Source organism: Peromyscus leucopus, chromosome 3 (genome assembly GCF_004664715.2).
Source record: "Peromyscus leucopus breed LL Stock chromosome 3, UCI_PerLeu_2.1, whole genome shotgun sequence".
Lineage (NCBI taxonomy): Eukaryota > Metazoa > Chordata > Mammalia > Rodentia > Cricetidae > Peromyscus > Peromyscus leucopus.
Genome location: NC_051065.1, coordinates 82,974,378 through 82,998,136, shown reverse-complemented (window position 1 = coordinate 82,998,136; position 23,759 = coordinate 82,974,378). Strand labels below are relative to the sequence as shown.

The 23,759-nt window shown below is 37.9% G+C and overlaps 1 protein-coding gene across 1 annotated transcript in view; it reads right to left on the bottom strand.

Moving 5' to 3' along the window:
- Positions 1–23,759, bottom strand: part of Prdm5 (PR/SET domain 5) — a 178,413-nt gene that overhangs the window by 77,165 nt on the left and 77,489 nt on the right. The window contains 6 exon segments of the mRNA XM_028880762.2: positions 9,081–9,238; positions 10,788–10,872; positions 15,101–15,180; positions 18,678–18,799; positions 20,467–20,629; positions 22,278–22,452. Coding sequence (XP_028736595.1) covers positions 9,081–9,238; positions 10,788–10,872; positions 15,101–15,180; positions 18,678–18,799; positions 20,467–20,629; positions 22,278–22,452 — 783 coding nt within the window.

Sequence of the window (23,759 nt, the reverse complement as noted above, 5' to 3'; positions counted from 1 at the left end):
CCAAGAGACGGAAGGTCTATAAAGAGTTGTGGTAGGTGAGTAGCATGTCTGAGACTGTGTTGATTTGAGAATCTGCAGCAATAAACCAGGCAAGAGGTGATAAATCTGCAGAGGCAGCCTTGGATAAGAAAAGCAGGACAGCTGTTGTCTTATAGGAAGAAACAGGCCTCGTGCATGAACTTGGATATGAAGCATGAGATAGGAAGCAAGTATGGCCTGCAGATCAGTAATATGTGAAGCTAATTGTTTGGGTCAAACTCATGGTGTTCAAGTAACTTTTAAAGACACCCCTAAGCAGTAAACTATTTCAAACCTGGATTAAAGTATATAGAATGAACATTACAAGGTAACAGTGCTACATGTACATGTATATATAATTAATGACAAATTCCAAGAATGACAAATTAAAAACAGAATCTGTTGTCCATGAAAGTGTCACACATAAAGAAAATAGATATTACTTAGTGTTTGCCAGAGCACAAACAGCAAGGCAAGCTCACAAACTGTGAGTAGGAAGGTAAACTTTCTGGGTTTCATTGTGGCACACTGTTCTCAGATGGCAAATGTGCATACCCTTGTGACTGACCAATTTCCTTCACAAAATACCTCTGAAAGTTTTAAGAAGAATAAAATTAAAACAAAAGAAAACTCTTGAATGATTATAAAAAAGATATAAAAGGGTTAATAGTTGTATTTATATTTATTTCTTTAGTGTACTTTATTTAGTAAGGAAAATCATGTATAAGTTTTTAAAGTGTCATATTACATGCAGAATACCATTTAGCCATATACATTTTACTCATACACAATGGAGTCTGGGAAGATGGTCTAAAAAAAATCTGTGAGGAGAATTTTCATAGAAAGGTAGGAGAATTTGACAGCATGCTTGCTTTCTTATCTGTTTGGTTTTTTAATTTTACACAATGAGTAGATACTGCTATTTACTACAAAAGCTACAAAAAGAGCTTTCAGATTTGAGCAGATAATTTCTTTAGCCTTCCAAAAAAAATACTATATTCTACCAACAATCATTTTTTTTTCAATATCTGGACAGTAACAATTGAAAAATATTAGAAAAATAGGATATAGATAAGATATAGATAAAAAGGTAGATTATTGAATCTACTACTAAAAGACAATTACTAGTTTTAAATACTTTACAATGAAATGGATTTTTATATATTGTATACAAATTATATACAATTAATTGATATTGTTAGAAAACGATGTGGGATAATGCTTTTATACACCGGTTTAATAAAATGCTGATTGGCCAGTAGCCAGGCAGGAAATATAGGTGGGATAAGCGGACAAGGAGAATTCTGGGAAGAAGGGCTGAGTGAGGAGTCGCCAGCCAGACACAGAGGAAGCAAGATGTGAAGGCAGAACTGAAAAAAGGTACCAAGCCACATGGCTAAACACAGATAAGAATTATGGGCTAATTTAAGTATAAGAGCTAGTCAGTAACAAGCCTGAGCAAATGGCCAAGCAGCATTTTATTACACCAGTGTATAAAAGCATTATCCCACAGCAAACAATAACAGATATTGGTGGTAATCACAGACTAGCATATTTAAAGTAATGAGCTGGTAGGGTACAGCCAGGTAGATAAATACTTCTCACCGAATAAGATCCCAACATGACCTCTGGGTTGGAACATTATAAATTATAAACATTAGCAGTGAATCCATGTGTTTAATTGACAGGAAGACCCTGAGTCATGTAAGAAATGATTGTGTACAGTGTTTACATGTTGTAGACAGAGAATTTGTGTTCATGATATGTTTTACAAGTATCAGATGAAATTAAGCTTCTTAAAAGGTATTTTACCATTAAATTTTTCACTGATTTAATAATTGATCCCCAAGCTATATAATATTTTTTCTCCAACTGCCAAGGCACTGATGTTACCAACATCTGCTAATGTAATAAAGTTGCCATGAATAAATAGCATGAATTATTTTTTTTAGATACTTAGTTTTTATGGACCAGGTCCAATTCTGGTTAGAGACGTAGAAAAGACATAAGAAATGTGTTGTACTATCTATAACATCCATTAAAATTCTCAAAAATGCCTCAGAAGGATAACATAACATGCACTAAAATACCAAATTGGTATAATTCTAGCCACATAGATCAAACATTAATTTCACAGTACCAGAATGAAATTTTCATCAGGGCCATTCACAGCTAAAATTTATAACTTTGACTTTTAATAGTCTATATTGACCCATAGTAATAGTATTTCTTGCTGATAGTAGTTTACCTTTGGGACATATACCATAAAAGAAAACTAATTAAGTCTCTATCATATTGTCTCCTCCCATGGCTCAGGGACCACTGCAGAAGTGGTGGAAAGACTCTAAGAGCCAGAGGCAGTAGATGACAACAAGCAAGCTTTTTTCCAGGTACAGCAGGGCACCTGTGAACTCACTGCAGTTGAGGAAACTTGTATAAGACCTATACCAGTTCAAGCCAGACAAAACTACAGCATGGAGATGGGAGGTGGGCATGAGGTCCCACCACAACTAAGGAGTTATTGGCAGTTGAGGGCTGGTAGGAGAGGGAGGGTCGACTTTTTTTAAAGGTGTGACCCCTGGTAAGGCAACTACACTTCAGTGGAAGGCCACACATCCAAGAGTATATGGGTAGCATAAAGTTACTTGATAGTTTAGAGATAAAAGAGGATGCAAAGTTGGGTGTCAGGAAGAAAGAGGGTGGATTCCGGAAGATCTGGGTAAGGGTATGAATATGATCAAACCACACTGTATGAAAATCTTCAAGAACAAATAAAAATGAGAAAAATGTAAAATTAATTAAACATAGAATGAATGTAGAAAAATAAAGAAGAGAAGAAAAGAAAGGAGTCTGTTACACAGACTCAAGCCTCTCATAAGGCATGCCAACCCAGTGAGCTACATAATAAACCTGAAGCCACATCAGTATGTTTTATCTAGATGTTTACATGGTCTGTGGGCTAAATTTATACAGCCGGATCTACAACTGGCTTCTTTAAAAGGCTCCCCTTCCCCTCCTCCTTCTCCTCCTCAGAAAAATACACTAAAACTAGAGCTATGTTGATGAGTTCAATTTAAGTTCAGTAGAGTAGCAGGTAGCTCACTCCACTCAGAAAAGAGGAGGAAAAACTGGGAACAATTCCTACATGAGATCATTGACTAGCCAACCTAAAGCACTCAGGTTCTCATCTTTGGTTTTCTATATCCGAACTCTTTACAAACTTGGATCAAAAGCATGTCAAAGGTTTTATGCAAAGGATAAGATTGTGTTTAACTCTGTCAACAAAATCTACTTGGGTTATTAGGATTGCAGGCCTTCCCATACAGTAATATACTGGTTGATATAATAGTATTCAACAATTTTTTAGAAAAAAAAAAAATGTAAAATAATTTGTTGACAAGAACCCAGAAGGATATCGCCCAGGAAAAGACTGGGATGGTGGTGTGTTTGTGTGTGTGTGTGTGTGTGTGTGTGTGTGTGTGTGTGTGTGTGTGTTCGTTGTTTTTTGGGGTGGAAGGGACTCAGTAAATACAACCAATGCTGTATAACTGATGACCATGCATTCACATACGATCTCAGGTTTTATTCTTATGAGATGTCTACTGAAAAAAGAAAAAGTAGAAAGAAAAGTTTTAAATTTGATTAAAAAAGAAATAATGTGCTTCTATTTTTCACCAGTATTTCTCTCTTGTGGTTGTGTGAAGGTTAGAGCAGATACTCAATCACATGAATGAGCAAAGATGAAAAGGGAGTTTTTCGACTAAGGTCCAAGAATGAAAGGACATCATTGACTTCCCAGTGTGCTATGATCCAAATATTCAACAGAGTAAGGAAAAGTTCAGAAAGATTAGGTCATTATGCTAAATAAAATAAGCCATGGAAAGAAAATTACGGTGTAGAATCTAAAAATGTCAAACTCATAAAGCAGAGAGTAAATGGTGGTTGACAGAGTGTAGAGGGAAGGAAAATGGGATGATGCTGCTAAAAAGATACATAGTTTCAACTACAATGAATAAGCTTTGGAAATGTACAATAAGCTGACTGTAATGCTGTACTATATATTTATAAATGCTAATAGTATGGATTGTTAACTTTTAATTTTTGGATAAAAATTACATATGTGTATATCACACAACATGACATTATGACATATGTATTGTTGATTAATTAACACACTATCATCTAACATATAGGATGTTTTTGTTTTGTTTCTGTAATGAGAATATGTAAATCACAAGAATAGATCTTACATGTTCTTATTATATCAAATAGAAACAGAAAATCATATTAGATGATGGATATGTTATGTCAGATGACAGACATGTTGACGAGTTTGCTTGTGCTAAATCATTTCACAGTGTTTGCTTAATTAAAAGATCACAATGTACACTGTCAATATGAACAAATTTTGTCAAATGTACTTCCATCATAAAAATAATTAATTGAAAAGCAAGCTGCACATTGTTATTTCTTCACCCACTTAAGAACAATGGCAACAAAGTTAATAAAACATGAGCCCCAGCAGATGATCAGCACCCACTGGATACTATTATTTCAGTGTCTTCCTGACACTCATAACTGTGAGCATCAAACTGCAGTCACTACCATCCCAGGAATGAGAGGTGATTTTGTACAGATGAAGGAACAGGATTAGCCCGAGCAGGCTTGAAGAAAAGCTACCTGGCTGAAAAGACAAGACAGGGCAGTTGAGATGTATTTACTCAGTGGCTATCTTTCATTTCCCACCTTAAAACCTTCCTAACAAAGTTTTAAGATTTTTTCCCTTATGTTAAATTTATCCCTTGTGCTCTGATATTATAAATGAATTTATGATCTGTTAAAGACAAACTTATATTTTTCTTTGAAGTCTTAACAAAATTTTACTACAGCAACATTCGAACTACAGTGTCTTTAAAATGGTAGGACCAGGATGACCCAAGACTTATTTCGTATAGCAAAACCAGTTAAGGTTCATTAAGAAGGCTCAGAAGGTAAAGGCTGGAGCTACCAAGGGTAGAAGGAAAAGGCAAGCTCTGCCCTGACATGACATGTACACTACAACACAGATAAGTAATTAAATAAATGTAATAAACAGTAAGATAAAATGAAAACATTATGTGCACAAGTCTCTATTTCATTAAATCACTCTTACACTTAAGCTTCCAGTTCTACTTTGTAATGCCTATTCATGTTCCTGTAAATAGAACTGAAGGCTAAGAAAGTGTCCATTGCTCAGAGTTTGACTACAAATGAATGAACCATGACTGTATGAGACCAACAGAATTTTTCCAGAGGTTGTGAGGAGATTCCTCTATACATTTCTACAGTTCCATCCCTGAAAAATTACACAAAGGAGCTTTAATGAATAGATACATATCTGATGCCAAGGAGCTCCCAATGACTTCCTTGGGGCTTTAAAAACTCTCATGGAATCACTTCCATCATCAAGCAGAAATGCCATCTTGATAAAATAAGACAATTTGCTCCATTGAGACATCCATCTCACTGGAGGAGGGGGTCACCATATACTTTTTTAAGTTTTGCTTTGACAGGGAACAAATGGAAAATGATGATTAATTAACAGTTCTTGTCTCCTGTAGTTTTGAAATGTCTGACCAATTATGATTCCAATAACCCAAATCTAACTGGATCCAGGTAGAAGACTCTTATTTTAGCCAGACCTTATAACACAAATCTAAATCAGATAAAATGAGTGTAGGAAGGACGAGGAAATGAAAAACAAAACAAAACTAAAAATGTTGACTGAACCTACATAACTGATGTTGAAACTGTTAACAATGCCATCACTCAGCACCGCTATCCATACAAAATGAGAGAAATAAATGGGTATGATGAAATGCATAGATGACAAATGCAAAAAAAAAAGAATATTTTATTTACTTAAAAGAACATTTGGGCATGCTTCATGATGGAGTTCAGACTATCTCTTAATGATTTTCTTTTTCTGATTATCTTGGCATACCATTATTTTGTTGTTTCCTAAATGACCATTACTGAATAACTATGGAACAACAGGTTGACTTATTTTTTATGATTCGTGAATATTTTAGGCATTTTCATATAAGCACACCAAAACATACTAGGATCATAACACAAAAGCACATGCGTCAGGGGCAGAAGGATGGAGAATGTTTTCCACTTTGGGAATCACAACCATCATGGTTTCTGTCCTCCCTAAGACATCATTATTACTTTCATATGATTTATGGCTGAAAAGTATGGGGGATAGTGCAAAGATCCTCTGCCAAATTCCCACATGGCATATAACATAAGCCAAACTGTGAAAAACTCATAAATGTGGGCAGATCAGTCTCATCAAAGAAAGGATTAAGGGGGTTCCAGAGACCGAACAGGAAACTCGCAGATACTTTTTATAGTCATGTAATTCCAAAGGAACAACAGTGACTACATCCCGGCCCAGGATACAATCCTTGAGTGAAATGTGAGGGTACAGCACAAGAAATCAGGCAGAGGCAATGTGAAGCACTATCAATTGACCCTGTTCAGTTTTTGATGTATCTACCATTTCTTCTTTTTTTTTTTCTTGGATAGAAACTAAAATCAGTATCATTTTTAATGCTTTCACAATAGATAGCTGTTTCTTAAAACTCACCGTAAATAATGAAGTCACTTCAATGCCTCCTAAAGACTATTTTAAAAAGTCCCTTTAAAAAATACAGTAAAATGTTTCCCCTAAAAGCAATAAACAAGCATTTCTGACATCACATATGTTTCCACATAAATTTCTATGATGTTGAATGTTCAGACACATTTCTGAATTTAAACATGAATTATGTACAAAATAAACATGGTAAGATTAAAGCTAGCATGCTCTAAAAGACGAGCTAAAATAGAAATGCAGTGTGGAGATGTAAACAGAAATCCAGGGAAGAGCTAAGAGGGTACAACCTGAAGAGAAGGAGGTAAAGAGCATGTAGAAGAAAAGCAAGTGTCTACTGTCACAGTGTCTGAGCGCAAAAAGCCCTTGCTGCATAAGCCTGACATCCTGAACTGGAACCCAGGAACCTGCAGTGGAAGGAGAGAACCAAGTACCTCTGACTTCTACACATGCACTATGGTTCACACTCGCACACACGTGCATACACACACACACACCCCAGACATACACACATATACACGTACACAGACCACACATACATATCCCTACACACACACATCATGCCCCAGGCACATATGCTCCCCAAAACTCACACCACACCACCCACACACTCACACCCCCCCACACACACCCCCACATACACAGAAGTAGTTTTTGATTTTTGTATTATTATTTTATGTAAATGAGTGACTTGCCTGTGTGGGTATCTATGCAGCACATGTGCCTGGTGCCTCAGGAGGGCAGCAGAGGGCACCCAATCCCCTCCAACTGTATTTGTAAATGGTTGTGAATTGCCATGCAGGTTCTGGGAACTGAAATCAAGCCCTCTGGAAGAGCAGCCAGTGCTCTTAACTGCTGAGCTATTGCTCCAGCCCTGATAAAAGCATTTGAACATGAGAAAGCAATTATCAAGTTGTTTTAGGTGTGCTTAATGCAAAGCATTGAAGACAAGCTTAAGAAGTAGGCTGAGTTGATAGTCCGGAGAACTCTGAACGAAGATATAGATGCACTATAATGTGGGTGGTATTAGAAAGTGGAGTAGAGAGTGATACAACAGTTAGGCTTTACCTGACAGGACAGGGTGTAATGAGAAGTGTTAAGTATCAAAAGCCTAGTTAGATGAGTATAAAAGTGATCAAGAGGAAAGAGAACTATCAGCACATTGAAACAGTCAAAGAAGGCATGTGGATGAGGGGCATGTAGCTCAGTGATAGAGTACTTGCCAAACATGGGCAAGGCCCTGAGTTGGATGCTTAGCACTGTACAAAAACCAAAAGGTGAATGGCTGCAAACATAATAGAACAATAGGCAGGGAAAACAATTGTGATCTGGTTTCTACGTTTATGAAAGAACCAAGACTGAAGAAAGAGTGTTGGATAATTATATATCTCTCTCATTTACAGATATAAGAAACTGCAAAAGGGAAGTTACCTAGGACAGAGAATAAAAAAGTCGTTCTTGGTTGGCATAAGGAGGCCTGATGAATGCACTGCTAAAACGTTTCAAGAAAGTAACTTGCCTGGATTTTGTTAGCTTAGCATTGATAGCACCATGAATGCAGTGGGCATCTGCTGGAGAAAGCACACACAAGTCATCCGAAGCCCACAACCTCCTCAAGTGATTGAGAACGTGGCTCTCTCAAAAGACTCATGAGTTGAAGGCGTGGTACCCCACTGAAAGTGCTTATTGGGAGGTAGTGGACTCTTTAGGGAGCACAGGTGTATGGAAAATGTCACATCACTTGGAAGAATGCCCTCTATAGAAGCACTGGAGCCCAGCTCCCTACCTCCAACCTATCACCCCTTGCCTCTCAGCCACAGTGAGGGCAGTGACTTCTCTTCACCTTCATTCTCATAGTGTTCTCCCCACCATGAGGCTCTGCTTTACCCTGAGCATAAAAACAACAGGTCCAGACAACCATGGACTAAAACCTTTGAACCAAGCCCAATAAACCTTTCTTCTGGATAAGTAAATCATTTCAGGTACTGATGGCTGTAGGAAGCTAACACAAAATCTCAACCACACTCAGAGAAATGGACAGACCTAGCAAAGTGCACTACACAAAACCCAGAGAAAAGGTGGGATGTGCAGAGCACTGCAACATACAGAAAGAAGAGGGAGAATAAAACAGCAGCCGCTGCAACCTTGGGGTCCCCAGACCTGACTGACTGAGAATTATTTCATTGACTCAGTCACATAAGGACACTTTGCTTGAGAGAACAATTTTCAGAGGATGGAGAAAAGAAGAGAGGCCGAAGAGGGCAGTGGTCTAAGCAAGTGTTGACAAAGTAGAAGCAGGGTCATCTCTAACCATCCCATTCACTTCATGTTGCATGCCCCACCGTGCTGAAATCTGGTTAAGAGACCAACTGAAATCCTATCAGCTAATCAGTAAATGACAGAAGTTAGTAAGCGTCTTTACCTTCTTGTGGTTCTTGTAAACGTTTCTGTGAGCAAATCCCTTTCCACAAAGCTTGCACTGATAGGGCTTATCTTCACTGTGGATTACTTTGTGAGCGCCCACTTGATCAAGCCTCTTGAATGATTTGTTACAGATCTCACAGTTATAAGGTCGCTTTTCTGTGAAAAATGAGTGGAGATGATCTCACATCTATAAGAAACTCAAGAGCCAAGGGGAAGCATGCTTCCTGCAATTACTTCTTATGCATAAACAAACTAAGGCATGGTCAGACAAGCACAAAAAATGTCTTTCATGTAGTTCATCTATGTTAGACATGTGAGTATTCACAAATGAAAATGCTCATTCTTAGAACTATAGATGTATTTTTGAAAATTAAGCTTTTGAAATAAAAAAGTTTAAATTCAAAGCACAAATTCTATTTCTACATGAAAAACTAAAACTGTGTGTTCAATCAAGTCCTTAATGCTGAGAGATCTGCCAGTGACAGAACTCATCACAGAGCACCAGGCAGGCCCTCTGTGACAGAGCATCCCATCTTCAGCAGAAGCCAAACATTTATATAACATCCACACTCACAGACTAGGCAAATAGTGTAACAATCAAGCAAACAATAATGTGCAAATCACACAAAGCACACCTGAAAGCCAATAGTTTTCCATCACTGACTTTAACTCACTAACACAAACTCTTCCTCCAAACCACGAGGATGTTCAAAAGTATTTCAATATCCTCAAACTACAACCTTCCTAAATTTTTTAAAAGGATGCCATAAGGCAAAAATTCTTCTCAATACATTTTTAGTATCTTTATAAGTTAAAAAAAAGGCCTAACACTCAAAATTGTTTAGATGAACATATACCTAAAAAAATTCTCTCTCTCTCTCGCTCTCTCTCTCTCTCTCTCTCTCTCTCTCTCTATATATATATATATATTATATATATATATATATATATATGAGTGCCATAGCTAGAATGCAAAAGTGTTTAGAAACATAATAAAAACAATAATTGTTGAATCCCTACTAAATGCCAGGCTCTATGCTAGAATATTAAGTAAACAACCTTATTTAACCTTTGTAGTCCTTTTGACAGGTGCCAGGGCACCATGTCATAGATAAAAAATAAAGAAACCAAGGTCCCAAATTAAACAATGATTTTTGGAGGCCTTTCATATCCTGCAGCCAAACAACCCTTGCTTTATAAGTAGACAGTGAAGAACTTAGAAATCATATGACTGAGCTAGAACTTAGAACCTGGGCTTCTGATTAGACCTTTTCAGTTTGTTGAACAAGATGAAGTAATTCTTTTACAATGATTTCAGTATTTGCAAGAAGTACATTAGCAGGTGGTGGAGGCAAACACCTTCAATACCAGCATTCAGGAGGCAAAGGCAGGCAGATCTCTGAGTTCTAAGTTTGAGGCCAGCCTGGTCTACAGAGCAAATTCCAGGACAGCCAGGGCCACAGAGAGAAACCTTGTTTTTAAAACAACCAAAAATACCAAGAAACAACCACAAAAAGAAAGAAAGAAAGAAAGAAAGAAAGAAAGAAAGAAAGAAAGAAAGAAAGAAAGAAAGAAAGAAAGAAAGGAAGGAAGGAAGGAAGGAAGGAAGGAAGGAAGGAAGGAAGGAAGGAAGGAAGGAAGAAAGAAAGAAAGAAAGAAAGAAAGAAAGAAAGAAAGAAAGAAAGAAAGAAAGAATATAGTTCACCTGAGTGGGTGATCATGTGACGTTTCAGCTGATTAGCAGAAATAAATTTTTTCATACATTCTTGACAATCGAATATCTCATGTATCTGAAAAAGATCAAATCAGCAGTCAAACCAATTACTACAAACTAGTGAATTCTACAGAGCTGAAGCAAAAATGTAAACATGTGGACAGTTTCTAGTCCTGAGCTCACACTCCCCGAAGTCTACTTCGTGTACAGTGAAAATGCCATGCTGTGACATATTGTCTAGCTTATGCATCATCATTAAGAGAAAATGGTTACAGTAAAGCATGCAGTATAGCTGTCCTATTTGTATGCAGCAAATATACAAACCGTAAAAAGTTCATAACCAATATATATTAACTTGTGTTATTCATAAAATGTAGTGGGAGTATATGTTACCTACGGATATAGTATTCTTTTTACAGTAGTCATAAACACTTCAAATGTAAGAGTACAGAGCAAATTGTTAACCACAGTGACAGTAGGTCAGTAGGAAGCTGATCTGAAAGCACTAAGTTCACAATGAAGTCCCACGTGCCTGGAGAACCACAATAAAAAGGATGGACCACATAAAGTAGCTCATACATATAATGACTAAGTCTAAAGATCTAACATTAAACATAAGCGATATGGCCAATAGCAGTATGTTAATAATAGTGTGGTCAGAAACTCTTAGTTAAAGGAATAGATTACAGAAGCTCTGACATGGAGTAGAGGGTTGGATAAAAATGTGAGATGTGAATGTGAAATTGTTTCACTATTGTGACTATTCTACCACGTACGTGTATCACATGTTATGTTGTATACTCTAAACATAGATGAATAAAATATATTCTGAAAAACATGTATTCAAAACACAGCCTTAACAGAAGCTAATGTAAATGTTACAACCGGGTACTATAGTACCAATATAGTAACTAAAAATTACGTCTATCTCCAACCATAAAATAGTTGGTGTGGAAAACAGAAACCCAGTTTATCATCTTGGGGAAGGTGTTCAACTCTAAGCAGCAGACTGCATAAATCCTTCCTTGGAAACACTGGCCACCCACCTAATGAGCAAGGGCATCAAACTACTTGGACAAAGATTCAAAGCTGATTCTGTTGAAGATACAATAATTAACCTTAGGGCAACAAATCCTTCCTCAGAGAGGCAAGATTGTATCAGTCACTGCAGAATAACTATAGGCCACTGAGGAAAGGATGAACATGACTGATACAGTGCCTGAGTGGAGGATAAGGATGTCTTGGGGTCTAAGTGGCCATGGCAAGATGAGGGGAAAAGAAGAAAGGCTGGAGACAGAAAGGCCAACAGCTCCAAGGCCTGTCACCAGCCTTATTCTACGCCATGGCAGATCTGGGCTTAAAAACCCTCCTCTGATTGTTTTACTCTTTAGTGAGCCAAAACTCACTTTGAGAACCTGAAAAGGCAGAAAAGCAGGCAGTCACTGACAGATATCGATCCTTTGGGGTCTGAATTCTATACATGCCGAGATTCATCCACACCCAATTCTGAGCAAGGACAGATCACAGTATGGAGCCTGTGTAGAAGATCTACTGGTGGAAGATCTAGGAACAGAGTGCCACAGGGCACAGAGGAAGGTCAGGCACCCTCTCCCTATCAAACACCTGTGAGGGATTAGGCTAAAAACGGAAGTGTAAGAAATAAGGACAGGATATGTAGTGTTTATTTAAAGCTAGTAAGTACAGATTTATATTCTTAAACATCGCATGTAAAAATACACAATAAATAATTTATAATGTTGACAAGATAGTTTAAAATGACAAATCTGTGTCATATAGAAGTGAAGACTTTATTTGTAATATTTAATTTTTATTGCTATATAAAATGTTAAAATATAATCTATGGATAAAATAACAATTTAATAAAAAATACTGCTAAACACTCTTATTTATCTAATTTTTAAGTCTTGTAGTTTTTGAAACATTTTTTCAAGGTAAAACTAATGAAATAGATAAATTTCAGTATTTACTGTACATAAAAGCTTTTTTGAATTAAGTATTTTATTTATGGTGAAAATTAAGGCCATGGACATTTTCAAAACTTCTAAAAAAACAGACAAATGGCAGGCAATACTATTTACTTATACCCAATGTTAAGAAAACCTGTTTTGCTAAATTTCTAATTTTCCATGCTGACTTTCAGGGTGATAATTTACCATCTGAATTCCTAAATAAATAACTTTAAATAAAATCATAATGTACTTTATTACAATATAGGCTAATATAGTGTAATGTAAGAGTATACCATGCTGTAATTTAATATTGTCATAAAGCACCATCTACTGTCAAGGGGAAACACTGCAACTACCCTCTACTAGACATTAGAGCTGGCCAAATAAGATGACTGACATTTTTGGAGTTACTAGAATCTCCCTTGTACAGAAAAGGACTTTGAGGGGCTACTTAAGTTAATGATTTATTAAAATTCTGCCAACATTCATAACTTGAAGGCACAGCTGTACCTTCTGCAGTCTACCAACAGGTAAACCTTTTTTCTACCAAGTTGTTCTTTTATGGAGAAAGTCTATATTATTATACTCTTAAAATATCTTAAACTTCATCATCTAAGATTAAATAGATGCAGGAAATAAATCATAGACTTTCAAACAGGGGTGATTAGAAACACACACACCAACATATTTAATATTTTTGCCTCAGACTAAGTCTCTATTCAAAAGTCCTAGCATTAATAAGAGAGTGGGGGAAAAGGGACCTACAGAACCTTGAGAGACTCCGTCAGTAAAGCATGCTCTGTGCAAGCATGAAGCTCTAAGTTCACATTCCCAGAACCCCATAAGAACAGTCTGCAACGCTAGTGTTCCTATGACACAAAAGGCAGAGAAAGGAGCTCCCCCAGGAGTCAGCTCAGAAGCTCTGGTGCATGCAGCAGAGAACAAGAGCCTGTCAAACCAGGCAGAAAGTGAGGACCAAAAATGCAGAGTGTCCCCCCTGGTCTCCACATGTGTGCATGGCATGTTCTTGTCTGCATTCACATGTATACACAGGTGTACACACACACACACACACACACACACACACACACACACACACACACACAATTTAAGGGGTGGAGCTAGAAGAAAAGTATCTAGATTGGCATTCTGCAGCATCAGCATACATACTAAAGTCTGAATGCTACTATAGTCTGGCTCCTGCACAAGAATGACATTCAAATTTAAGAGGCATATTACATCTTAAACAGCCCCATAAAATCACCAGCTGGATACTGCAAAAACTAAAAGAACAAACAGAAAATTCAAATCAATTCAATATCCCTTTCAGAAGTGAGAAATCCAGCCTAATGTTACGTGGAGAATTACTGACAGAAAAATAAATTGGGTCTTTATTTGCAATCCATTATTTCTCCCAAAGATGATTAAAAAAAAAAAAAAAAAAAAAAAAAAAAAAAAAACCACTAAATCCAGAAGGGAACTTCACTCATGTCAACATGATAATAACTATTTCATAGGTCATAACTTAAATCCATGGACATTTGGGGGACTAGTAGATGAAAAGTAATATGAGGCCAGGTGGTGGTGGCACACACCTTTAATCCCAGCACTTGGGAGGCAGAGGCAGGCAGATGAATTCAAGGCCAGCCTGGTCTACAAAGCAAGTTCCAGGAAAGGTGCAAAGCTACACAAAGAAACCCTATCTTGAAAAAAAAAAAAGGAAAAAAAAAAAAAAAAAAACGAAAAGTAATATGAACTTTAAGTCCTACCAAATTACTATGTAATAAATCTACATACAAATACACAAAAAGCATTTCACAAATCACTAGAAAAGTGAATTTTTTTACACTTACCAGCAATAACTCCTCTGGATATCAAATAACTGAAATTTTTCCATGTTCTTAGATATACTAAATATTTAACATGTTAAATCAGGACATATTGTGGACTCTATCATCGCATATATAGCTTTATAAACTAGTTTGGTACCAAACTAAATTATGATATGCATGCATTTTAATAAAAAAGGCAAACAGCATAAAAAAAATGTATGTTTTTAAATCCTTGACTTAGGTTTCCTGAGCAAACACCAACTGAAGAATCTTGAAGATATGGGGGGCACTCTGTAGGAATCAACTGGCTGCGACTTCTGGCACTGAGGAATCTGTCAGCTAACTACGAACACCACAACTATTCTGCAGTTCACCCTCTCGCACACTCCTTCTGCACTGCAGAACACATTGTCCCGGCTAAGGTCTGTTTTAGTATAACATCAACCAAGTGCATAGGGCGGATCGTAACTGGAGGCCATGCAGCCAACAGTCTCTCACCCACCTTCCTGTGCTCCTGTAGGCTTGACACTGAGGCGCACCTTCTATTGCATACCGAGCATATGAGCTTTCTCTTAGGATCACCTAGGACAGGGATGAAACATCATCACAGATTAACTGAGGTTGACCCAGTATCTCCTCTACAGGATTTCATCATCACCATTTAGAATTCTACACTGTTTTACTCAAGTCTCTATTTTCCAACTTGAAAGTCCCCTGATTAGCAGTTTCTACATAGATCAAATAAACATTTCACTTTTCCATCTGTTAAAATAGTCTTTAGAGAAAAAATTTCCACAAAAGTCAGAAGAAAATTAAAAAGAATCAAATGTGCTTTTAAAAGGAAAAGTTCATATTTTAATTCATAAATTGATTTTTCCATCTCCTTCACCTTCCATCAAATGCTTTCCTTTCATTTTTATTCACACTTTTCTTTCAGTAATAAATTCATGTAGAATTTGAGCCCAAGCCTCATCCAATAAGTATTAATAAACAGTATAATGTAAAATCAACCACAGTAATATATTCCATTGGCAATCTACACGGTTAGAAAATCAAACCAAGACTAAATTTTGTCTTCTTTTACAGTGATCATAGGGGCTCATTTCATATTTCAAACTTCACAGTGACTCAAGACTCAAAATAATGTCAGAAAGCAATGTCATAACCACATTATCTGTACCAATGCAAATAACTTCAAAGTGATCCTTTATAATATTAAATGACTTTATTTTAAAACTCCCAAAGTACAAAGTTAACATAATGCAGCACCCTGTGTCCATCACACCACCCAAATACAAAAGAAACCAACATCCATTCTCACTGCAACCTCAGTGACATGCACCTGTGACACCAAGACTGTTGTCACTGTGCCATTTGATTATATTGTATAACAAGGTTTATGAAGGAAAGCAAACGTTTAGAAAAGGCAAGGTAGAAGTTTTCATGCTGCTTTTCAAAATACCAAGATAGTCACAGTAACAGCAGATAAGTTTCACCTGTTTAAAGTACTCTACAGACTACACAGCCAAGAAAACTGGTTTGGTGATTACAACAGGATTCAAAATAGGAACTTTTCCCACAGCAAGATGAACATTAACCTGCATGTACTCGTCCATTAGTCTGTACATATATTGCAGAAAGATCACAGAGGAAAAAAAATTCCATCTTTTCCACCTCCTATTGTTTCAGATTGTCCACCTTCCTGGCACAGTTCTTTATGTCCTACAACAGCTCTTCTCCAGACCAGGCCCTGGTCTTCCCATGAGGCAGGTAAATGGAGTGGAAAAGAGGAAGAAGTTGGCGTCTCCAGCCATCTCATTCCACTGCACCCTCCACTCCTGCCTCGGCTTCAGTACCAATCTCCCATCCCCACTCTCTCTTCTCTCTCTCCCCACATCTCCTTTTTATCTTGCAACTGGAATATAGGATCATAAAAAGAAACATAGAAACAGAAAAAATGATAATACAGAAAATGTTATTTCTCATAAATACCCATTTGTGTTAGCATCCACAGAGTCCATAGACTTTTGGTTTCCTACACTCAGGTATACATGGTTTTTAACTTTCAAGAGGGCTGGGGACATGGTGATAGAGTTCAGTGGTGGGGTTGGGGGTCCAGGGTTAAATCATCAGCACCAGAAAAACAAAGCAAACAACAGCAACAAATCACAGTGACAGTCACAGAAGCAAGCAAAGGTCAAGGAAGCCCTATAGACACGCTTACCTACAAACCTACCCCCCATGCTCTTATTCTACAAAAAGGAAGTTTGATCTATGTTTGAATATTCAGCTTTTCTTCCTTTACCGTCTATGGTGCATATCACCTAACAAGGGCATGCTTCACCATCAGTCATTATAGAAGTAACAAGGTTTCCTAGTTCCTCCAGTACCCCTGCTCTCCTACAGAGTCCTCAGCCATACCTGAGTGCTACTCTCCTTGCTATAATAGGAAGACGCTCCCCATCATTCCTACTTTAGAGAAAAGGGGAGAAGCATAAGGGAGCCTGTGGGTGAGAAAAAAGGAAATCATGTACCAAACCAAATGAGAGGTGTACATGGAGACCTTAGCTAAAATACAGCATCTTTCACATCTTATCACAACCTGCAACATGGGATAATGATGATGAAACAAAATCTTCATGTATAAATTATTTCCTGCAAAATTACCACAAATGCTCCAAACCTGCAATAGTAAGCAACCCAAGGCCAATTACAAGAAGACTCAAAAATTACACTCTAAGCACAGCAGGAAGACCATATGCCTAGTTATGAGGACAGAAAAGTTTCCAGAGTTGTAGCATCCATCTGGCTTTTTACTTAGTTCAGCAAAGATGACTTTATACTGACATAAAAGTTTGGTTAAAATACGTTGCAGACAAAGATGGAGAAAATTAAGAACAGCATTTTAGCCAAAACAGCATTAGGAGAAAAAATGAAAGCAAATCTATCAAAAAGTTATGCTTGTTTCTGCCATCATATGAAATGCACCAGTATATTTTAAATTCAATGGGGGAAGTCATTTTCCATATACCAGCCATATGTTCTTCAAAAAGAAAGCCACAAACAACGCTGGGAAGTCTTGATGATTGGCACCCCCTGAAGGTTAGCTCCCAAAGCTTCACCTTCTGCCATCAGAATGTTGCTCGTGGCTCCCACTGCACATGCCCAGTCAGTGATAAAGTGAGGCCGGCAGGCACACTCATGCTAACCACTTGCCACCTTATCAAAGTCAGTTATTTTCAGGCAATAGAGGTCCTGATGCTGGGTATCAGTCACTCTTTCACCTAATTGTGGGAATAAACAAGAAGGAAGAAAAAAATTTCCTCCCTATCCAAAGGCGCATTTCTACTCACTTTGCAGAAGTGATGGGTAAAAGATAATCCATGAGAAAAGTGCATGCACAGAATGACATGATGATTTCCTTGGGTCTCAAACTCCTTTACCAAACAGACAGCAAAGAAAGGGAAAAGCCCCAAAGTGAAACAAATATCACAACCCAAAATATATTCACTGATGGCTGAAGAAAATACCAAGGACAAAATCCTAGGTGACAATCAAATGTTATATTTGTTTTACTGTTTGGCTAGCGATTACAAGAAGTTAAGTAAGTGTTTGCTGAAAATTCACCTATTTTCAACTCCATGCCAAAATATAGTTAGGAATTTTCTCCAGTACAGAAGAAATGCGAGCACTAAAGGCACTGAATGCTCCTGTAAAAATATTAAGGCAGAAGTACATCGCTTCACAGTTTCAAAGTATAACTGCAAATTATCAACTTCAACAATACATGAGAAATAAAATTTATAGACTAAAAACAGTGAAGTGATCAAACAATACACCTGAGTGACAAGAGCAGCTAAGTGTGAGCTTGGTTTACAGTGATGATTAATTCAGACATAGAGAAAGTGATAAACACTGCTGAAATCAACTTGAAAAATACTGTTCAGTGAAACACACAAGCAAGTAAGATGTGCATCGGTGGGAAGCACAATGGGAACCCTCCTCACAAAAGAGAATCAAAAAGAGATCCCGAGGCCTGGGGAGAGGAAGTTAGTAAGGACTGTCCAATGCCTCCTCACCAGTGTGGACATTTTCCTGGTGCCTTTTCAGGGCATCCTTGCTTTTCAGCCTCTTCCCACAGCTGTCGACTTTGCACACAAACCTGGCATCCCCTCGGCAAGCCTTCTGGTGCTGCTCAAAACTATAAGACAAATAGTGGGGGGGGGGCGCAGAAGAAATGATGAAGACATAAGACACACCTACAGACTTTAACATCACAGAGGGCTTCTGTAACCCATGCCTCCTAGGACATGCATCCTGCAGGAGTCTCAGGGTCATTCCACGCATGAATTACGTAGGTAGGAAAGACGTATTTAAACTCTTCAGTTTACTTAGTATAATGCTGACTAACTCCAAGTATGAGATTATGCATGCAAAGATGATCTTCAAATTTGTAAATGCCACTTTATAACTAGACACTAAACCTCAGTGCTGAACTGAAAGAACTGTCAACAGAACAGTGAACACTCTGTAGAATCCTTCAGGCTGCTCTGGCTATGCAGTGATGAACACTGAGAAAGGAGGGAAGAGAGAACGCCAGAGTGCTGAGTGATGACCCCATCTTCCCCCTGACACCCTGCCCTGACTCTTCTACATTTTTTTTTTTTTTTTTTTTTTTTTGGTTTTTCGAGACAGGGTTTCTCTGTGTAGCTTTGTGCCTTTCCTGTAACTCACTTGGTAGCCCAGGCTGGCCTCGAACTCACAGAGATCCACCTGCCTCTGCCTCCTGAGTGCTGGGATTAAAGGCGTGCGCCACCACCGCCCGGCTGACTCTTCTACATTTTTAATGGTACTTTATTTAGCTCTAAGATATGGTTCACATTAAAATAAGTGCAATAAAATACCTGTAAAAGCTGAATAGAGTACAGGCTAAAGTTAACTTATTAAAAAGTACATAACTCTTGCTTAGCTTTTTTAGAAGAAGTTAATAAAATCTCTAAATGTTTAATCCATCCTAAAGGTATCATTTTTTTTCTAAAGATTTGTTACATGTAAATAAAATTATTTTTGGATTTCATAAGCAAAAGCTGATACATAGAATATATAGAAATGTCATATCTACATGTAGATGATAGATGGATTGATAGATAGACAGACAGGTAGACAGATAGGTGGAAATGAAATGACATACTTTGAAATTTAACAAAATGAAAAGTAAACACTAAGCCTGGGAGACGTTATGCTCATGTAAGGTGACAGTCTGCTAAGTGTAGATGTTTATAATTGCTGTACATTCTCTCACATTTGATAATTATTGTCTTACAAGATGTTAAAATACGGGGTAATTTTATATATTGTAAACAGTAAGTGATTAAGATAAGGTAAAAAATTCATGTAATTCACCTCACTGTCACACTCTGCCCTATTCATCTTCTAAGTCACTATGAAAGAGATGGTGCTTCCCATCCATTCATTATCCCTACACTGAAGTATTCATTACTTAAACAATTTTAAAACAAATAAGAGAGCAAATAAGTGAGACTTATAAATAACCTCAATGCATTGGCTAAATTCTGCATATGTAAATTTCAGGGTAGTAAACCATTAAGCATAATATTTAATGGCAAGTATCAAACAGAGAAGAGCTAGCCTAAATTATATTTACCTGGAAAACTCATAATCAGAGTAGTCAAAACCCAGGAAAACTCAGAAAAAAATGAACTCATGCCAAAGAAGGCTGCCCTCCACTTTCCCATATGCACATTGATATGTGCTCACACACAGAAACACATATATTCAGAGCAGTACCAAGCAAAATGAACAGTCTGAATGTCTGTTCATAAGCTGGAACACCCTGAGCATACGCACTGTCTCTGCAAGGCCTGCCTCACGGGGAACTTCTTGCCACAGCTCTCGCATTTGAACTCTTTCTCCCCCATAGGTTTCTGGTGCAAGGTCTGGCGGTGCTCAGTAAGAATTTCCTCACTGGAAAAGCTCGATTCACACTGTGGGCAGGCATAGTCCTCTTGACCTGTGAAACGGTATAACACTGGAGTTCAAAGCTGGGGATTAGCTTTGGACCTTATTTCAAAATCAAATTAGTTGTGTCAACTAGAGTCAATTTTTCTTTTTTCTCTAACAGATGTAAGCACTGCCCATATTGAACATAAAACAAACATGTTATCAGAAAAACTATCTTAAAAATCATTTTATCATGTTTCACAGAAACAATACAAAATCAAAATCAATCTCCATTTTCCCTTTTAATGTTAATGCTTCAGATCAAAAAATGATAATAAATGCTGAGGGCAAAGCAAAACTTTTTCAGGGAAATGGGTCATCTTCAGTCCACTCTGTGCTTGACAAGGAGAAAAATCCAACAGACATAAACTATCTTCAGTCCACTCTGCGTTTGACAAGGAGAAAAATCCAACAGACATAAACTATCTCGAATTGCCGAGGGGGAATCTCACACATAGCTGAAATAAGGCACATCACGAAATCAGTGGTGACTGTGGCTGGTGCCGTGGGTGGGGCACCCCTATTTCACATGACTGGAAGAGCTCTACCCAAGTTCTTCAGGATACCATTAATGCTGTATATTTCTCAGTCATTTTCCAACAAAATGAGAATTAAAATGTATTATGTCTTTTTAAAATATGAAAAAAACCTAAAATAATCAATAATGCCACCCCAAAGACACAGCTGGTGCATGCCAAAGCCACATGTGTCCCATCCGTGAAGTGTAATGTCTGTGATCATATCTCATGTACACTTTCCCAGGTTGCCGTTTTTCCCATTTCTAATTCCAAGATTTTCACATACTTAAGGTGCCACATTCATATAATCAAACTCTACACTGGTAAATACACGGGTGACATCTTTGTCTCTTTGGCTGGGGTTTTGTTTGTTTTTCATATGTTTCACTTTTGTAAAAGGACACCAAACATCCTGGAACCTCACCATGAATGTCCCAGACTGCAGAGCTCTGAACAAGAAATTTAGGACTGTTTAAAAGTATGCACGCAGCCCAAATGGACAAAGACACAGTGTGCTACAGCAGCACTATTGACATTTCCCTCACATTTTCTTCAGGGCTAAAACATAAAGCCCAGCAACAATTATTTCACAGCATTCGACAACCAATGGGCATCTGTCCCTGGACTACAGGTTTCACCTATGGTCACCGGAAGTTACTGGTCCCCAAACTAGGACAAATTAGCAATCGTCCCCGGCTCCTGTGACCAGAATACAAATAGATTGCCAGAAGGTCCAGATTCCAGAAGATCTCACAAGGCAGAGCCTAGGGACCACATCTCCAGGGCCACCTCGAACATCTGATCTCCTCATTATGCATGAGATTAAACTCTCAGAGTCTGAGCATCCTCCTTACTGGCCCAGGCTTTTGAAGGGATGACTGGCAGAGAGTCAGTGCAGAAGTAGACCAGCCCTTCGTGGTGTTAGCACAGTGACAAGAACCAGAGCTGCCTTCCTCTAACTGGGCCATCCTCCAAGGCAATTGTTACTTACCCCAAACATTTCTTTTCCTGCTATTCAGAAGAGAAGAATAGTTTTGACAAGAACTATTTTAATAACACCAAATCAAACAAATAAGTATAATTCAAATGACTTTCTCGTCAGTGTCTCTTCCTTCAGATCATCACCTGAAGCTGCAGTACCTTTGCCTCCAGGGGCCGACTGTCCCTTAGATTGGTCAGCTTTGCCTTCTTTGGTCATGGTGAGAGCTTGTTGCTCCTCCTCCTCTGCCTCCACATCACTGTCCAGGTAGCCAATCAGAAGCTCTGTATCAGTTTCTATATCATCAACTGCCAAGTAGAAAATATTTTCTCCTTCCTGAAACAAAGTTTAAAAATGCTAAGGCACCATTAGCTTCTGATGTCAAACTAGAAGTCATTTTAAGATATATTAACTGAGTATGGCATATTGATGATGCACACCTGTCAACACCCGGGATGTGGAAACAGGAAATAGGATTCAAGGTTAGGATCAGATACAAAAGTTCAAGGCCATCCTAGGCTACACGAGACTTGTCTCAAAACACAGACAAGCAAACAAATGAATATATACTATAATGAAATAACTGAGGACCATGGCCCATGAAAATTTACTATTACTTTTTCTTAATCTCTAGTTGATCTGGATGCTAAGAAATATTCAAGTCACCTGGCAAACAAAATATAAATATATACAAATTATTAAGATGAGTGACTTCATATGAATTGTATTTACAAATGTTTAAATAGGCATTAGTGATTTCATTCTGAGTAATATGACATAAAATTAGAAGAGAAAAATTTCAAATTCGGACACAAAATGGAGGAACTATAAACAAATTCTTTTCAGAAAGAATTTCTAGAGAGCAGAATGAGAAATACCAAAGATGCTAGACACAGGAAATTTACGATATTGACTGAGTGATCCTGTATTCCTCACTTCTTTGGCCTTGCTAATCCTACGGAAATAACTGAAAGCAGAGGAAAAGAACAGAGGCAGCCAGCACATACCTTTTCTATTTTCAAAGGAAATTCTAGCAGGCAGGAATCAGTAACAGCTGAAATGATCACTACTCTGGGAGACCCCCCAACCAATAGCAGACACACAGGAGGAACACTGCAGAACCTAAGGAATTCCCAGAGAATTTTTACTCCCGGAGTAAAACTGGCATAAAACACCTCCCTGAGCCTTAGGCCCATCTCTAAGGAAGCTAGTCCTGGGGCCGGATCTCCCGGGAGCAAACACCCAGAGTGGATTTTCTCACATAGCTGAGAAGCCTCCCTAAGACAGTACCTTAGTTTGTCTGGTGAACATAAACAGAAGAAACACAAAATGAATTTATTGAAACCTCTTCATGGGCAAAATGAGGAAAGAGCAAGGAAAGTAAGTTCCGCTGAGAAGTAAAATTCATAAAGCACAAAGCACAGAATGAAGCCTGCACTAGTCTGACAGTGCATTATGCACTAAAGTTGAAGGGCCCAGTGAGAAAGGAGGGATGGGGGGAGGGGTGGGGGAGTGGGGATATGCAATGGTTGTTTAGATCAGTGGTTCTCAGCCTTCCTAATGCTGCGACACCTTAATACAGTTCCTCATGTTGTGGTGAACCCCAACCATAAAATTATTTTTGTTGCTACTTCATAAGTGTA